Here is a 17,081-nt window from a genome sequence, read left to right as displayed (position 1 = left end):
ATCACAACACGGCGCTCCGGTGATTTAGCCGCGAAACGGAATACGTCCTCCTCCTCCTCCGTACGAGTCCAGGGTTTTATGGCAGCATAAAGATTTAATTCATTAATTTCTGCTCCGTGTGTTTGTGGTTTCCCGCCCCAGGATGTTTTGTGAGAAAGCCATCGAGTTAATCAGAGAACTTCACCGGATGAACGACGGACAGCTGCCCGCTTTTAACGTGAGTGTCCCCCGCTGAGGTGAAGTTCCGTCTCTGTAGCTCAGAACCGGCCAAACTCCGTTTAAAAATCTTACATTTTTTATTCTGCTGCTTATTTACAGTAATACACACGTCTCAGAAAAATTATTAATAGATTTTAAACAATATAGAAAACTGACTCACATTTCGGCTCCTGACGTGAACTCCGATGATCGGGTTAGAAAAGTTTCACATTAAATTATTAATATTCAGATGACGTTTGGTCGTGTAACGTTTACTGTTTATGCCGAATGATCCGTCCGCTGGTAATATTAGCCTCATACATGTGTAAAGTCATCTCCTCAGGCGGTGCATGCTAATAACGATAAACCAACATTAAACCGGTGGAGTTCTGAATCAAGTCCGGCACCGTGTCTCGTTTCAGGAGGACGGACTGCGGCAGGTTCTGCAGGAGATGGAGGCTCTGTACGAGCAGAACCAGAGCGATGTGTAAGGAACCACTTTACTGTCTTATTTCATGTTATAATATGAAATCAGATATTCATATTTTAATTATATAAATAGTAGTTAAATTTAGTGAGAATGTAATGAGAGTTTGAGAGCGAGTTTTCTGTTTTAAGTTTTATTTGTTTAAAGGTTATTAAACAGCTGGATCTGGATCCTGTGATATTTCCACCATTAAAGGTGAAACTAATATGATATTTTAGTTTTCAAAATAATGACGGAGTCTCTTTAAGAGATTTTTCTTCCGTTAAACTTTGGTTAGTTCTAGTTTTATTTTTATTTTTGACTGCAGGTAATAATTATGTTCACTGTTAATTAATTTGAACATTATAATTGATTAGTTGTTATATAAAGTGACAGTCCTTTATAATGTAAATACAGGTGCAGGTAACATCTGTAGGCGTCTAGTTTTACTGGACCAACAGTTCAAGACTAGACCAGACAAATATACTTAAAAATTAATTAAATGATAAATTCATTAGCAAAACTAGAGCTGAAATGAATCAATTAATCAATTATTTGATCAACAAAAAATAAAACATTTTCATCTATTTTCATAATTGATCAATAATTTTTCAAACTTTTCAATTAAAAACTGTCAAATCTTCAGTGTTCAGCTTCTTTCTGTGTTACATCAGTGAGTTGATCTACTGATCAGCTGATCAGTCGGTCTGAGAGCTTTAAAAACAAATACAATATTAAAGTCAGTTGTATATGTGACTGGTGACCAGTGAAGGGAGACCAGTACACCTGTACAGGTGTGTTCTCTCCTGGAGCTGCAGGTGCGTTCAGATGATAAAACAATTGTCTATTTCTCTTTCAGTAACGAGGCGAAGTCTGAGGGTCGAGCTGAACTCATTCCCTCAATCAAACTGCGGCACTGCTGCCTGCTGAGGAACCAACGCTGCCTCACCGCATACCTGTAACCACCTGACACATCTGTACACACCTGTAACCACCTGACACACACCTGTAACCAGCTGTATACACACCTGTAACCAGCTGACACATCTGTACACACCTGTAACCAGCTGACACACACCTGTAACCAGCTGTATACACACCTGTAACCACCTGACACATCTGTACACACCTGTAACCAGCTGTATACACACCTGTAACCACCTGACACACACCTGTAACCAGCTGTATACACACCTGTAACCACCTGACACATCTGTACACACCTGTAACCAGCTGACACACACCTGTAGCCAGCTGTATACACACCTGTAACCACCTGACTACACATCTGTACACACCTGTAACCAGCTGTATACACACCTGTAACCACCTGACACACACCTGTAACCAGCTGTATACACACCTGTAACCACCTGACACATCTGTACACACCTGTAACCAGCTGACACACACCTGTAGCCAGCTGTATACACACCTGTAACCACCTGACACACACCTCACACACACCTGTAACCACCTGTACACACCTGTAACCACCTGACACACACCTCACACACACCTGTATCCAGCTGTATACACACCTGTAACCACCTGACACACACCTGACACACATCTGTACACACCTGTAACCACCTGACACACACCTCACACACACCTGTAACCACCTGTACATCATGTGACCTGCACTCCCTTACTGTCTGTCACCTCTGTGGTCCAGACTGAAACTTCTTGTTGTCTAGCGCCACCACCAGGTGAACATCATTAGTGAGGAAATGATAATCAGTGATCAATCAATAATAAAATCAATGGTCTGTTATTTTGAGGTATGACCGGCTGCTGAGGATCAGAGCTCTGAGGTGGGAGTACGGCAGCGTCCTTCCAGCCAATGTTCGCTTCCACATGTGTGCAGAGGAGGTGAGACAGCGGGGGGTTCTGATGAAAGGTGCCTCCCAGCTGCATTATGGGAAATGTAGGATCCTTGGTTTTCGGTTCTCAGCAGCAGCTTCTATTTGATCCCGTTTGTTTCTGTTTCAAATCTAGAATCAGCTGATGATGTGTGTGTGTGTGTGTGTCTGTGTGTGTGTATGTGTGTGTGTGTGTGTGTGTGTGTCTGTGTGTGTGTGTGTTTCTGTCTCTCAGCTGCAGTGGTTCACTCAGTATAAAAAGTCTCTGGCCTCCTTCATGCGTTCTCTGGGGGGAGGGGAAGGTCTGGACATCACTCAGGACATGAAGCCTCCAAAGAGTCTCTACATCGAAGTGAGACGCTCAGTCAGCTATTTGACCTTTGAGCTCCAGTCTGACCTCATGATGCTGACTCCGCCCTGTCTGTGTTCTTCAGGTGAGGTGTTTAAAGGACCACGGAGAGTTTGAGATCGATGACGGGACGGTGATTTTGCTGAAGAAGAACAGTCAGGTGAGAATCTCCAGTCTGGATCCTCAAGTCCTCAAGTCCAGGGACCAGTTACACAAAACACCTTCAGTTAAAATTATTCAGACAGGTGAAGATTCAGGCAGGTGAAGATTCAGGCAGGTGAAGATTCAGACAGGTGAAGATTCAGGCAGGTGAAGATTCAGGCAGGTGTAGATTCAGACAGGTGTAGATTCAGACAGGTGTAGATTCAGACAGGTGTAGATTCAGGCAGGTGTAGATTCAGGCAGGTGTGGTTGTGTAGCAGTGTCACAGGAAGTCCTCACGTCAGCGTCCGTCTCTCCGTCCTCAGCACTTCCTGCCACGGTGGAAATGCGAGCAGCTGATTCGTCAGGGCGTCCTGGAGCACGTCATGTCCTGAGGCCTCGACGTCAGAGAGCAGAGACGAGGACCGAGCTAAACCCCACCCCCTCCATGTGCGTTCTTTATTTTAACAGCGGACAGATGTTGAAACGACACAGATGTTCACATCCTCCAGGACGAAGTTTGAGGATTATTGTGACGAAAAATAAAAAGTTTTTTTCTAAACTCTGCGTCAGTTTGTGAAGAAAACAAACAACAATATGAGTCGAATAAATAAACAAATACATAAACAGCTGATCCACAGAGTGAGATAAAAACATAATTTAATATGGTTTTCATATGACATCATCATCATCATCATCATCGTACATCAACAAGGTGACGCCCACACAGGTGAGTTTGGTTTGTGGCACCTGAACAGGAAGGAGAGGAGGAGCAGGAGGTCTCACTCTGAGGGAAAAACACAGACTGAAACCAGGACAGCAGCTGCTTGCAGACACTCAAATGTCTCCTGACCCCTGACTCCACCGTTCACCAAAATAAAAGTCTCACTTTGACATTGACATTAAAAATAACAATAAAAATATATAAAATAAAGTAACATAATACCCTCATGGCTGAAATACTTCAGAGTAGTGCCCACCTGTGGAATGCATAGGTGTATGTGTGTGTGTTCAGTTTCTCTGACGCAGCTTCGGGGGGGGGGGCTCATCCACCACCTGTGAGGAGTCATTGACATCTCACCTGAACGTTTCCAACAACTGTTCTCGAAAAAAAATCTGATGTTTCGAGAATAAAAAGGTTAAAAAACTTTTTAAATTCAATAAAATCTTTACATGAAAACAGATTTTCAGAATAAAGTTGTAATTTGGGAATATTATAATATTTCAAGTCTTAATTTTACAACAAAACATTTCGTAATGAGTCATAACTTTCCATCAGACAGGTGTCAGGTGACCTTTGCCCTGAGTGGTTTAACACAACAAAACAAACGTCTCCATTTTACTCTCAAAATATGAATTTATTTTGAAATGTTGCTGTTCTCCTTCAACAATTTTACGTCCAAATTTGTTTTTACTCATGAAATTAATTTTTTCATAAAGTCTTGACTTTGTTCTTGAAATATTTGAACCTTTTCCTCAAAATAATGTTTTTTTTTTCAGTTTTATTTGTGCCACTTCAGATTTTTCTCGTCACGTCAGAGTGTGTGTCGTGTGTCAGAGCAGGTCTAAGATCTGTGTGTGTTTGTTGTTGTTATTCTGTTTTTATGGAGGCTATGCTAACAGTTTCCCTTTGCTTCCAGTCTTTGTGCTAAGCTAGGCTAACCACACAGGCTTGAAGCTGATCTCAGACCAGCTGCTGATCGGATGTTCAGCTACGTGGCGAGCGAGGCGGGGACAATTTCTCTCAGCAGCTTGTTGAGGGCGGCGACCTTCTCCTCCAACAGGAAGTTCTTCTTCTCTGCGTTTTTCTGCCGCTGCTCGGTGACCTGCAGCGCTTTCATCAGCTGAGAGTTCTCCACGTACAGATCCTTGAGCAGCGCGGCAGACTTGTTGTTCTTCACCAGCTGCAGAACACAGAACATGGAACACAGTCAGAGTGCACAAAAGTATGTGGACGGCTCAACATTAAATGTAAATGAAACAGATCCAGACAGGAAGTACAGATGCAGCAGATGTGGACGTTCCCCTGGTGAAATGAGAACCTGTTTGAAGACTGACCTGCTCTTTGAGCTGCTGCACTTTCTCCTGCAGGACCATCCGGACCCCCTTCAGTTTGGTCTCCAGGTCCTCCATCCTCTGCTGCAGGGAGGCCAGGGCCTTCTCATACTGATCCTGACACACACACACACACACACACACACACACACACACCTGTTGCTCTCTGAACTTCCCACTGTTAGCATTAGCATGTTGCTAGGCTAACCTCTGACCCCTGTTTACCTGCTTGATGCTGATCTGAGAGCTGCTCTGCTGGGCATGGAGCCTCAGCGTCTCCTCCAGCTGTTGACTCCTCCTCTGCTCCTCCTCCAGCCGGACCTGCAGCAGCTCCACCTCCTCCCTGCGTCCCTCCCCCATCCGCTCCCGCAGCTGCTGCAGCTGCCGCAGGTGCTGCGCCTGCACCAGACTGAGCGCCGTGTCGGCCCGCGCCGCCTGCAGGGACGAAGATGGAGGTCAATGTGTTGTTCACGTCACAGTCTGACGGTCAGAGTCCTCCGGCCTCACCTGGTCCTGCGCCTGCATCCGGGCCGTCTCCAGCTCCCTCACTTCCGTCTTCAGGTTCTGCTGCTCCTGGGTCAGTTTGTGGACCTCCAGACCCTGGACCTGCAGCTCCAACAGCTGGAGACAAGATCACATTCACAGGTGAGCAGAGACCATCACCTCAGCTCAGGTGTTACAGACAGGTGCGTCTGGTACCTTGTTCTGGAGCTCCTGGTTCTGGACTCTCAGTCTGCGGATCTCCTCCTGCAGGGTGATGGAGGCCTGCTCCTCCTGCTCCTCCTGGGCCCGACAGAGCTCCTCCTTCTCCTTCATCAGCTTCCTGACGCCGCTCTCCAGCTCCTCCACCTGAGAACCACCACAGCACAGGAGGCAGAGAGTTCAGGAGGTCTGGACCCGACACCTGTGTGAGGACCGAGCGGGTCCAAACACTTGATGACAGAAGGTCACCTGACCAATCACAGAGGATCATTTACTGAAGTAAAATCACCGTGACAACAAACAAACCACTTCCTGTAGTTACACTATCACAGTAAAACCACTTCCTGTAGCTAAAGTACTTCATTGTGCAGTAAACTGTTTCCTGTCACATGTTTTAATCATCTCGTGACCTCGTTGGAACAAAGTGGAGGATCAATAATTAACGAGCTATCTGACCCACTGTCTAGGGATCAGTTTCCCTCCTGACCTTGTTGTGAGCGTCCTGCAGCTTCCTCTGCAGGTCAGTCACTTCCTGGGCGTGGCTGAGTTTCTCCTGACTGACGGCGTGGAGCTGAGAGCGAAGCAGCTCCGCCTCCGACTCCAGAGAGAGAAGACACTGCTGCAGGTTCTCCACCTGAAGGAGCAGAGACACGGTTAGTTTCTGATGCTGTTGTTTTTAACTAGTGGTTTTTTCTGGTTTTGTAGTTTTATTTGTGACCTTGTTGTTTCGCTCGTCGGCCTCTCTCAGTAGTTTTGCCTTGTCATCCCCCAGCCACTGAAGCTTCAGCGTCACCGTGCTAAGCTCCGCCTCCACCTCCGACAGACGATGCAGCTGAGAAATCAACAACAACCGGTGAAGAGTCTGAAACATGAAGCCGCTGTGTGGACGCAGCAGTGAGGATCAACCTGATGTGTGGCAGGTCTTCATCCATTGTTTACGTCACGTGACCCCTTGCAGCATCACAGCTGTGGACTTTTTAATGACTCGTACCTTGTCCCTGCAGCAGCTGAGCTCTGTCTCCAGCAGCTGTCTCTCCTGCGTCCACGCCGTCTGCTGCTGCAGCTTCTCTCTGTCCTGCTGCATCGCTGCGTCCTGCAGCCGCCGCACCTGAAGGAGACCACCAGCCAATCAGGACAGGGTGAAGGGACAGTGCTGAATCTGCTGTGATTCGTTCTCGAGCTCATACATCACGTACAGACAGATTTAAATGTCAGTCAGTGAACACACAGATCTCACTCTGTCCACAGATCATTTATTCAAAGACGGTGTTTTGGTCTTTGACACGTCCTCGTCCAGGAGCGTCCACGACTCTTCAGTCTTTAAAACATTTAAAACATGCTGTGTCTGATCCTGAATCTGTGTCAGAAACTTCAGTCTGGAAACTTTATTGGGACAAAACCTTGTTTTTAAATAAATGTTGAAACCTCAGAGAGAATCTGAGCAGAGGGAAGAACAGGTGAGAGCTTCAGGTGTTGGTCTCTTGTGACTGAAGCTAAACTGGAGGTAGAAGAAGAAAAAGAGAAAATGGCTGAACTGCTCGTTACTGTCTCTCACCGTAGCCCCCTCCTCCTCCTGCTCCTTGGAAACGGTCACCAAGCGCTCCCGCAGCATCCGGGCTGACTCCTGATCTCCACGGAGACGGGTGCTGAGCTCGGTGTTGTCGTTGCTCAGCTGCAGGTTCCTGCTGCTCAGATCCAGGACCTCCTCTCGATACTTGGAGTTCTGTAGACAGAGAAGAAGAAGAAGAAGAAGAAGACGAAGCTTCAGACGCCACAGTCTGGAGTAGCTGTTGCTAAATGGCAATCGAGCAGGACAGACAGACTCTCACCTCTTTGTGCAGCCTCTCTTCTTCTTCTCTGCTCCTCTCGTGTTCTCTCTCCATCTCCTCCAGTTTCCTCCTGACAGAAGAAGATCTCAGATATTTACACAGTTTAATTCCACCAAGAACTAAACTGACTTTTTTCCAAGTCTATTTCTTGTGATAAAAGGAGGAGGATCAATATTTTGATGGAGGTGGTAGAGGTGGAGTTTTCTTCTCTTGTGGGTTCTCCAGTTTTTCCAGAACCTTCAAAGACTCGTCTAAACTCCTGGAAAAAAATCTTTCATCGTTTGTATTTACAAATATAATATTGTGTTCTATGTTTTTGTGTCAATTAAATCAATATCTTCTTCATCACAGCAACTCAACTAAACCTCTTATTAGAAAATGATCCTCTTCATAAACTGATGGATGATCAAACATGAGCCACTTTACTTTTTATCTGCTTCAGTTGAGAACCAGCTTCATGATCCAGGACATGAAGCGGACTGAAGCGCTCAGTGTTTCCTCACCTCTTCTTGGAGACGTCTTCCTCCAGGTTCTGCACTTCCTGCTGCAGGACAGTTAGTCGCTCCTGGAGACCTCCGTTCTCTGATCGGACCTCCTCCAGCTGAGTCCTGGATGCAACACAAGACCAGGTCAGAGACAGAGTGCAGCTCAGACAGACCTGAGCAGCTGCAGGAAACTCACTGACGATCAGGAGGAAAATCTCTGAAATAATCTGGTGAAGCTCCTGTCTGATGAAGATGATCCTCCACCTGTGCTGCTGGTGTTTTATAACACATTCAGAAAGTTGGAGTTTAATGTGAGTGTGTAAAGAGCCGGTTGGTGGAGGCCTCGTCTGCTTCAAACAAAGAGTCTGTCACATGATCAGAGTCCGAAACACGTGAAGAAACATGTGACTGGAGCTTTCATGAACTGAAGCTAAATGTTCGTCTCTTTGCAGACGACACTCAGATTTATGTTCCTGTCCTGCCTGGAGATCCTGATTATTACCTCCTCAGTCTGAATTATTGATTATGATCAATAATTGATCATTGGTTGATCAATCATATGAGGATAGTAGAGAGAGACAGGAAATGGGGAGGCAGAGAGAGGGGGAATGACATGCAGTAAAGGGCCGTCCGATACTCGAACCGGGGCCGACTGCAGCGAGGGCTGTAGCCTCTACACATGGGGCGCCTGCTTAGACCACTACGCTACACGACGCCCATGATCCAGTTTGTTTGAAGCAGGCTGAGACCTTTAATCTCTTCTCTACCAGAAAAATTAATTTTCATCATCAAACAGCATCAGAGCAGAATTTAAGGCTTTTACTTTGAATTCAGACGAACAGACACAGGTGATGACAGAGTTATTCACAGTGATGATGTCATGCGTTTAGATGTTTGTCATTGGGTTAGAGATGAGGTGAAGAGTTAAAGCATTCCAGACAGAGCCAATCAGACTGCAGCTTCAGTCTGCAGCAATGCATTGTGGGCGATAAAGTGATCAGCAGGCGGAGCCTTGGTCTCATGATGGATGAGATTAGTCTGTAACCTACTCAGAGTTTCAAGCACAGCAGCAGACGGATGTTAGTTCTCTGTGGGACCAGGTTCTGGATCCGAGTCGGTCTCATGCTCCACAAACCTGTGTGGACTGGCCGGGTCCATCACGTCCTCCAGAGCCAGGACCAGCGTCTCCAGCTCCATCAGCTGCTGCGTCATCTTCCTCTTCTCCTGCTCAAAGTGCTGCTCCCTGGTTCTCAGCTGGTCCCGGGAGTCCTGCAGGGCCCGCTGCAGGCTGTGGACCTGCTCTCGGACCCGGTCCAGCTGATCAGTCAGCTGCTGAACGTCGCCGCTGTGCCTCTCAGAGGAGGACCGAAGCCAATCCACCTCGCTGGTTCTGGAGTTGAGCTGCCTCCGGAGGTCTAGGACCAGGTCTGCGGTCTCATTGAGCTGGGAGCTGAGGTCTCTGAGGTGGTCTCTCAGCGTGGAGATCTCCTCCTCCATCTCCACAATCTGGGTGGAGAGCTGGTCGGCCAGCCGGGTGTAGCTCTGGTTCTCCTGGTTCAGACGACAGACCTCTTCCTTCTTCTGGTCCAGACTGGACCGGAGCTGCGAAGTCCTGGTCCGCTCCTGCTTCACAGCCTCCTGCAGACCCTCCTCAGCGCTCCTCCTCTTGTCCAGCTCCTCTGAGACTCCATCCAGCTCCAGCTGCAGGTCGTCGACTGCCATCGCCTGCTTCTTCAGATCCTGAATCAGCCTGGCGCGGTCCGTCTTCAGCAAGTCCAGTTCAGCGGTCAGTCTGGAGACGGACTCGGTCCTGGTCCTCAGGGTCTCCTGCAGGTCCTCCAGCTCAGACCTGAGGGCGCTGACGGCCTGGTCCCTGGCTGCGAGCTGCGCCTCCTGCTGGGTGACGGCGCCGCTCCGGTCGTGCAGGATGCTGTCGGACGCAGCGCGGAGGTTTCCAAGCTCCTCGCTCAGCTGCTTCACCTGCACCTCCAGCTGCTCCTCTCTGACCTTTACCACCTGCAGCTCCTCCTCCACCAAGCTCCTCTCCGAGGCCAGGCGTTGACTCAGAGCTTCATGAGACTCCAGGAAGGCAATGCTCTCCTCCAGCTGAGTGCAGGCCTCCTCCAGCCGGTCCTCCAGCTCAGAGCACCGCCCACGAGACGCTTCCAGGTCGTCCTCACACCGACCACAGCGCTCCCTGAACTCCTCTACGCTGGCCTCTGATTGGCTGACCTGTAGGGCAGAGCTCTGTACGACTTCCTGTAACCTGCAGACCTGCTCCTTCAGCTGACGGACCGCCTCCTGCTGCTGCTCCTCCATTTTCTTCTTCTTTGAGGAGAACTGGCTGCAGATTCTGGCCCGCTCCTCCTCACACTGCAGCTTCTCCTGCTCTGATTGGACCAGCTGGTTCTCCCAGAATCCTCTCTGCTCCTGCAGCCGCTGCCGCTCACGATGGAGCTGGTGGAGGAGGCGGCGGTGACCGTCGGCGTGCTGCAGCTTCATCTGAGCGAGCTGCTGCTCCGACTCCTCCCTGCTCACACGTTCATGTGTGTATATATACATGCAGTATATATGCATGTGCAGTATTACCTGTCAGACTGACGTGGTTAAAACTAAACCCTGATCTGTCTGAACTTCTCCTCGGAAATTTAAAAACATCATGGTAGCTATGGAAACCTAAAGCTTCAGGTAGACCCTGAAAACAACAACATGATGAATCTGTATCATGTTGACATGAATAATAATAAGATCCTCAGTGGATGAGTCTGGTCTCCGAGTAGGAGATCATTTTTTGTGCTGGATGTTCCTGACTGAAAACTCACCCCAGTGCATGCTGGGCATAACACCTGTCTTGGACACACTACCAGCAGACACCTGTGACTCACCTGACCAGCATCACCTCCTGGTCCATCTTCAGCCTCAGCTCGGCCTCCAGCTGCTCCTTCTCAGAGCTCAGCCTCTGGACCAGGTTACTGATCTCTCTGGCAAAGTTCTGCTCCAGCTCTGCCCGCTCCCGCTGCACCCTGGGAAAGATCAAGGTGAACATCACCTGGTTACTGACGTCCTCCTGCAGGTTGGACACCTTCCCACATCAAGTTTAAAACTGAAATCAGTGATTTCAGTTTCATCTTCCTCACCTGCGCTCCTGCTCATTACTCCACCCTCCTCCTCCTCCATGCTGGATCTGATTATGCAGTTTGTCCAGAGCGTCCTTCAGCTGCTTCACCTGCTGCTCCACCTGAGCCTTCTGCTCCTCCAGCTCACTGATCTCCAGCTGACAGACAGACACGTGAAAGTGTGATTAACATACACTGAGAAGATCCTGAAGTGCACACGCACACACACACGCACACGCACACGCACGATGTAGATTTACAGCTCATCACATCGTCTCATGTTCAGTTTACGCTGCAAGAATTTAAAGGATTATGAAGAGAGATGTTCGATGAGTTTGGCTTCAAATCTGCATTCGATCAAAATGTTGAAAAAACTAGATTCTCCTCCTGCTGCACTCAGACTGGTTTCACTGGTTTCACTGGTTTCACTGGTTTCACTGGTTTCAGGTTACATCCTGTTCATCCAGACTTTGGTTTGAAGGGATTCTGGGGCTTAAAATGAAAAAAACATCCTGAGCCTGAAATGTTTGGAAGATTTGCACATGTATAATATGCACTTTGGACCAATAAGTAATGCAATGTAACAGACAAGTGTAAACATACTGCAATACTACTGCAATACTACTGCAATACTACAGCAATACTAATGCAATACTACTGCAATACTACAGCAATACTACAGCAATACTACTGCAATACTACAGCAATACTACTGCAATACTACAGCAATACTACTGCAATACTACTGCAATACTACAGCAATACTACTGCAATACTACTGCAATACTACAGCAATACTACAGCAATACTACTGCAATACTACAGCAATACTACTGCAATACTACTGCAATACTACAGCAATACTACAGCAATACTACTGCAATACTACAGCAATACTACAGCAATACTACTGCAATACTACTGCAATACTACAGCAATACTACAGCAATACTACTGCAATACTACTGCAATACTAATGCAATACTACTGCAATACTACTGCTACAGCTTCCTTCTGAACAACAGATAATAATGGGAAATAAATAAGTAAATATTGAAGATAAAAATACAGTAACATTGAAGTGCTCAAAGAACTGGTAAACAGACAGAAGGACAGACAGACAGAAGGACAGACAGACAGAAGGATAGACAGACAGAAAGACAGAAGGATAGACAGACAAGACAGACAGAAGGATAGACAGACAGAAGGATAGACAGACAGACAGAAGGACAGACAGACAGAAGGATAGACAGACAAGACAGACAGAAGGATAGACAGACAGACAGAAGGACAGACAGACAGAAGGACAGACAGACAGAAGGATAGACAGGACAGAAGGATAGACAGACAAGACAGACAGAAGGACAGACAGACAGAAGGACAGACAAACGGACAGACAGAAAGACAGACAGACAGACAGAAGGATAGACAGACAGAAAGACAGACAGACATACAGACAGAAGGACAGACAGGACAGAAGGATAGACAGACAGAAAGACAGACAGACAGAAAGACAGACAGACATACAGACAGAAGGATAGACAGACAGACAGACAGAAGGATAGATAGACAGGACAGAAGGACAGACAGACAGAAAGACAGAAGGACAGACAGACAGAAGGACAGACAGACAGAAGGATAGATAGACAGGACAGAAGGATAGACAGACAGACAGACAGAAGGATAGACAGGACAGAAGGATAGACAGACAAGACAGACAGAAGGACAGACAGACAGAAGGACAGACAAACGGACAGACAGAAAGACAGACAGACAGACAGAAGGATAGACAGACAGAAAGACAGACAGACATACAGACAGAAGGACACACAGGACAGAAGGATAGACAGACAGAAGGACAGACAGACAGACAGAAGGATAGACAGACAGAAGGACAGACAGACAGACAGAAGGATAGACAGACATACAGACAGAAGGATAGACAGACAGAAGGACAGACAGACAGACAGAAGGATAGACAGACATACAGACAGAAGGATAGACAGACAGAAGGATAGACAGACAGAAAGACAGACAGATAGAAAGACAGACAGACATACAGACAGAAGGACAGACAGGACAGAAGGATAGACAGACAGACAGACAGAAAGACAGACAGACATACAGACAGAAGGATAGACAGACAGAAGGATAGACAGACAGAAAGACAGACAGACAGAAAGACAGACAGATAACACATGAAATATTAATTATTTAAAAATATCTCCAATATATGAAAATATCCAGATCAGATGAAAGTGACATGAAACATTAAAACAAATGCACATGACAAACGGCATTAAAAGAAGCTGAGACATGAATCTGTCAACAGTTGAAAGATCAGTTGAGTTTCATGTCCTGGACTGTAAAGATGTAGAACTTCATCATCGTCATCATCTGTTCTCACCTTGAAGGCCTGAGAGATGTCTTTACGCTCCACCTCCATGCTCTGTCTCATCAGCTCCAGACTGCGCTCATAGTAGTTCACCTGAGGACCACAGGTTCATGCTTATGATGTAATATACAGATACATCATTAACTTCCCCTCGGGATAAATAAAGTATCTATGTATCTAAAATTCATCATTTATTTTTTCCTCCTCTTTGACTGTATCTGGTTCCTCACACTTGTTTTCTAACATACATTTATAATGGACCTAAAACTGGACAGATGTTCCAGCAGCTGGAATCTGGATGGTACTGTGTATGAGCTGCTGAACATTAATTCTATATCTAAGTTCTATATCTTTTTAAATAAAAAGTAGGACAGTGAAAGATCCTGACGAGTCCTGAAGCTGCTGCAGGTTTTTCATCTGGTCTAATGTTGCTGATGTGACAGTGACACCAACACTCTTATTAATAATAATAATAATGATAAATAATAAATATTAATAACGTACCTGTGTCTCCAGCTGGATGTGCAGCTGCTGCAGCTCCTGGTTGTGTTTCTGCTTCAGCTGCTCCAGAGCCAGTTCAGTCTGGATACTGACGGCAGGACCAGAGACCCTGTCCAGAGACCCCAGAGCTACACACACACACACACACACACACACACACACACACACACACACACACACACACACACACACACACACACACCCTTAAACCTTTATCTGATGTCAGGCTGAGAGCAGACTTTCAAAATAAGTGTTTCATTTGCGATATTAGGATTTAAAGAACTGTGTGTGTGTGTGTGTGTGTGTGTGTGTGTGTGTGTGTGTGTGTGTGTGTGTGTGCGTGTGTGTGTCTCTCACCAGTTTTATCAACAGGTTGTAGTTTCTTCCTCACCAGAGGAGACGAGCTGCGCTTCATGTCCGAATCGTCTGAACAAACACCGAGAGGTTAAACTGTGACACACTGAAGCGTCTGGTCTCAGAGAGGACAGACGACACAGAAACGTGCACACTCACACCTGGGAGGAAGGAGGCGTGTGCGTGTGTGTTTGTGCGTGTGGGCGGCCACCTGTACAGGTCAGACTTGTTCTACTGGATTCCAGTTTCTGACGGTTCTCTGTTCTTTCCTATTCAAACATTTTGTTTTCACATTATCTTTTATTTTGAAGGAGGAAACATCTCCATCTGTTCAACTGAATTTAGTTTGTGTAAAATCAGTCATCAAACAGGTGAAGTGGCTCCACCTTCTGTCACAGACAGGTTACTGCAGGAACACAGTGTGGACTGTTTCACATCTGTCTGCTCCAGCTCCAGATGTGCTCCATTAAAGGATCATTACACAATTCAATTTATTCACTTTATTATCAACTTGTGAGGTTGATCAGGTTTTACTGCAGCGATCAGTCAGTTAATCAGAAACCCATTGATTATTGAATAGCCTTTTTTTTTTCAATCAAACATAAGTTTCTGGTTCAAGCTTCTCTGATGATTTGTTGCTTTTCTTCACATCCGACTGAAAACGGAATATTTCATTTCAATAAAATAAAATTGAATTTTCAACGAGTTTCTGACATTTGATGAAGTGATTAATCAAGAAAACAATCAGCTGATTATCGTTTGTTGCAGTTCCATGTAGAGCAGAGTGTGTGTGTGTGTGTGTGTGTGTTGTTGTGTTACCAGAGTCGGACTCTGTGCTGTCGGCCCGTTGTTCAGTCCAGTTCAGAGCGGCGGCGTCTCCTTCTGGTCTCTTGGACTTCCTGTCGCTCCTCTGACTCTTCAGCAGCTCCAACTCTGAGCTCAGCTCATCATTTCTGTCCCGCAGCTCCTGAACGCAACACAAACACACAACACACACACACACACTTGTTGAGGACGTGACATAAGTCTACACAACAAAAACAAAATAAAATCTGAGCAGCAGCAAGAAGAAGAAGAAGAAGAACTTTTAGCACGCAGTCTCACACATGTTTGATGTTGTGAAAATATCAGCTGATGACCTCACAGCTTCAACCAGGTATCAGCTGACTGATACATGTGATCTCAGGTGTTCTTACCTTGATTTTCTGTTGGACCAACACGAGGCGTTCAGGTGCACAAATATAAACAGACATTAGAACTTCACATTCACAACACTGAGCATGTTTCGTCTGTGTGTTTGTGCTGCTTCACTTAAAAACACAGGTCAACAAGACAAACACACACACACACACACACACACACACACACACACACACACACACACACACACACACACCCTTACCCTGCACTGCAGTTCATACTCTTTGACGATTTCAGAGAATCGCTCCTCGTGACTCAGACCAGCACCGGCCGGGTCCAAGCTGCCAAACTGTCAATCAAACAAAACAGCACACCTCATTGGTTCAAAGTCGCTGTTGTTCGAGCAATCAATCAACCAATCAATCAATGAAATACAAAGTCAATTTCAGTGTTCGGAGCAGATATGACGAGGTCGAGAATGAGACGAAGTCACAGAGGAAACATTCTTCAATAATTCATCAGCTACAAGGAGACGGGTCACCTTACACCACTGTGTGTGTGTGTGTGTGTGTGTGTGTGTGTGTGTGTGTGTGTGTGTGTGTGTGTGTGTGGAGATCCTGTATGTAGAACAGATTCAAACTGGTTCTAACTGGCTCAGTTAAATGAAACACTGAAATCAAACCATCAGTTGATTCACTGCTGCAGGGGGGACGACACTTTGTGTAGATGTGTGTAGATGTGTGTAGATGTGTAGATGTGTGTAGATGTGTAGATGTGTGTAGATGTGTGTAGTTGTATAGTTGTGTAGATGTATAGATGTGTAGATGTGTAGTTGTGTGTAGATGTGTAGATGTGTAGTTGTGTGTAGATGTGTAGTTGTGTAGTTGTGTGTAGATGTGTAGTTGTGTAGTTGTGTGTAGATGTGTAGTTGTGTGTAGATGTGTAGATGTGTAGATGTGTAGTTGTGTAGTTGTGTAGATGTGTAGTTGTGTAGTTGTGTAGATGTGTAGTTGTGTAGTTGTGTGTAGATGTGTAGTTGTGTGTAGATGTGTAGATGTGTAGATGTGTAGTTGTGTGTAGTTGTGTGTAGATGTGTAGTTGTGTGTAGTTGTGTAGATGTGTAGATGTGTAGTTGTGTAGTTGTGTGTAGATGTGTAGTTGTGTAGTTGTGTGTAGATGTGTAGTTGTGTGTAGATGTGTAGATGTGTAGATGTATAGTTGTGTAGATGTGTAGTTGTGTAGATGTGTAGTTGTGTAGATGTGTAGTTGTGTAGATGTATAGTTGTGTAGTTGTGTAGATGTGTAGACGTGTAGACGTGTAGTTGTGTGTAGTTGTGTAGATGTGTAGTTGTGTAGATGTATAGTTGTGTAGTTGTGTAGTTGTGTGTAGTTGTGTGTAGATGTGTAGACGTGTAGTTGTGTGTAGTTGTGTAGATGTGTAGTTGTGTAGTTGTGTGTAGATGTGTAGATGTGTAGATGTGTAGT

At 46.1% G+C, this 17,081-nt stretch overlaps 2 protein-coding genes across 2 annotated transcripts in view; one reads left to right on the top strand and one right to left on the bottom strand.

Annotated features, from left to right (window-relative positions):
• The first annotated feature begins 7 nt into the window (after positions 1-7).
• Positions 8-4,076, top strand: gins1 (GINS complex subunit 1 (Psf1 homolog)). The gene is made up of 7 exons (XM_056394827.1): positions 8-217; positions 621-685; positions 1,524-1,622; positions 2,449-2,539; positions 2,765-2,881; positions 2,964-3,038; positions 3,346-4,076. Exons 1-7 carry the CDS (start codon positions 143-145, stop codon positions 3,412-3,414), a joined length of 591 nt encoding a protein of 196 aa, XP_056250802.1. The 5' UTR covers positions 8-142; the 3' UTR covers positions 3,415-4,076.
• ninl (ninein-like) overlaps positions 3,663-17,081 on the bottom strand; it is a 55,758-nt gene continuing 42,339 nt past the window's right edge. The window contains exons 16-34 of the mRNA XM_056396067.1: positions 15,859-15,945; positions 15,276-15,423; positions 14,460-14,528; positions 14,106-14,230; positions 13,614-13,694; positions 11,228-11,364; positions 10,976-11,113; positions 9,226-10,620; positions 8,109-8,213; positions 7,606-7,675; positions 7,332-7,499; positions 6,768-6,884; positions 6,495-6,608; positions 6,264-6,410; positions 5,774-5,923; positions 5,582-5,695; positions 5,300-5,509; positions 5,078-5,191; positions 3,663-4,923 (exon numbers count right to left, since the gene is read on the bottom strand). Of these exons, the coding sequence (XP_056252042.1) occupies positions 4,732-4,923; positions 5,078-5,191; positions 5,300-5,509; positions 5,582-5,695; positions 5,774-5,923; positions 6,264-6,410; positions 6,495-6,608; positions 6,768-6,884; positions 7,332-7,499; positions 7,606-7,675; positions 8,109-8,213; positions 9,226-10,620; positions 10,976-11,113; positions 11,228-11,364; positions 13,614-13,694; positions 14,106-14,230; positions 14,460-14,528; positions 15,276-15,423; positions 15,859-15,945 (3,681 nt within the window). The 3' untranslated portion in view covers positions 3,663-4,731. The remainder of the gene's footprint in view (positions 4,924-5,077; positions 5,192-5,299; positions 5,510-5,581; positions 5,696-5,773; positions 5,924-6,263; positions 6,411-6,494; positions 6,609-6,767; positions 6,885-7,331; positions 7,500-7,605; positions 7,676-8,108; positions 8,214-9,225; positions 10,621-10,975; positions 11,114-11,227; positions 11,365-13,613; positions 13,695-14,105; positions 14,231-14,459; positions 14,529-15,275; positions 15,424-15,858; positions 15,946-17,081) is intronic.

Source organism: Seriola aureovittata, chromosome 14 (genome assembly GCF_021018895.1).
Source record: "Seriola aureovittata isolate HTS-2021-v1 ecotype China chromosome 14, ASM2101889v1, whole genome shotgun sequence".
Lineage (NCBI taxonomy): Eukaryota > Metazoa > Chordata > Actinopteri > Carangiformes > Carangidae > Seriola > Seriola aureovittata.
The sequence above is the reverse complement of the archived record's forward strand: the minus strand, read 5'-3'. Positions and strand labels throughout refer to the sequence as shown.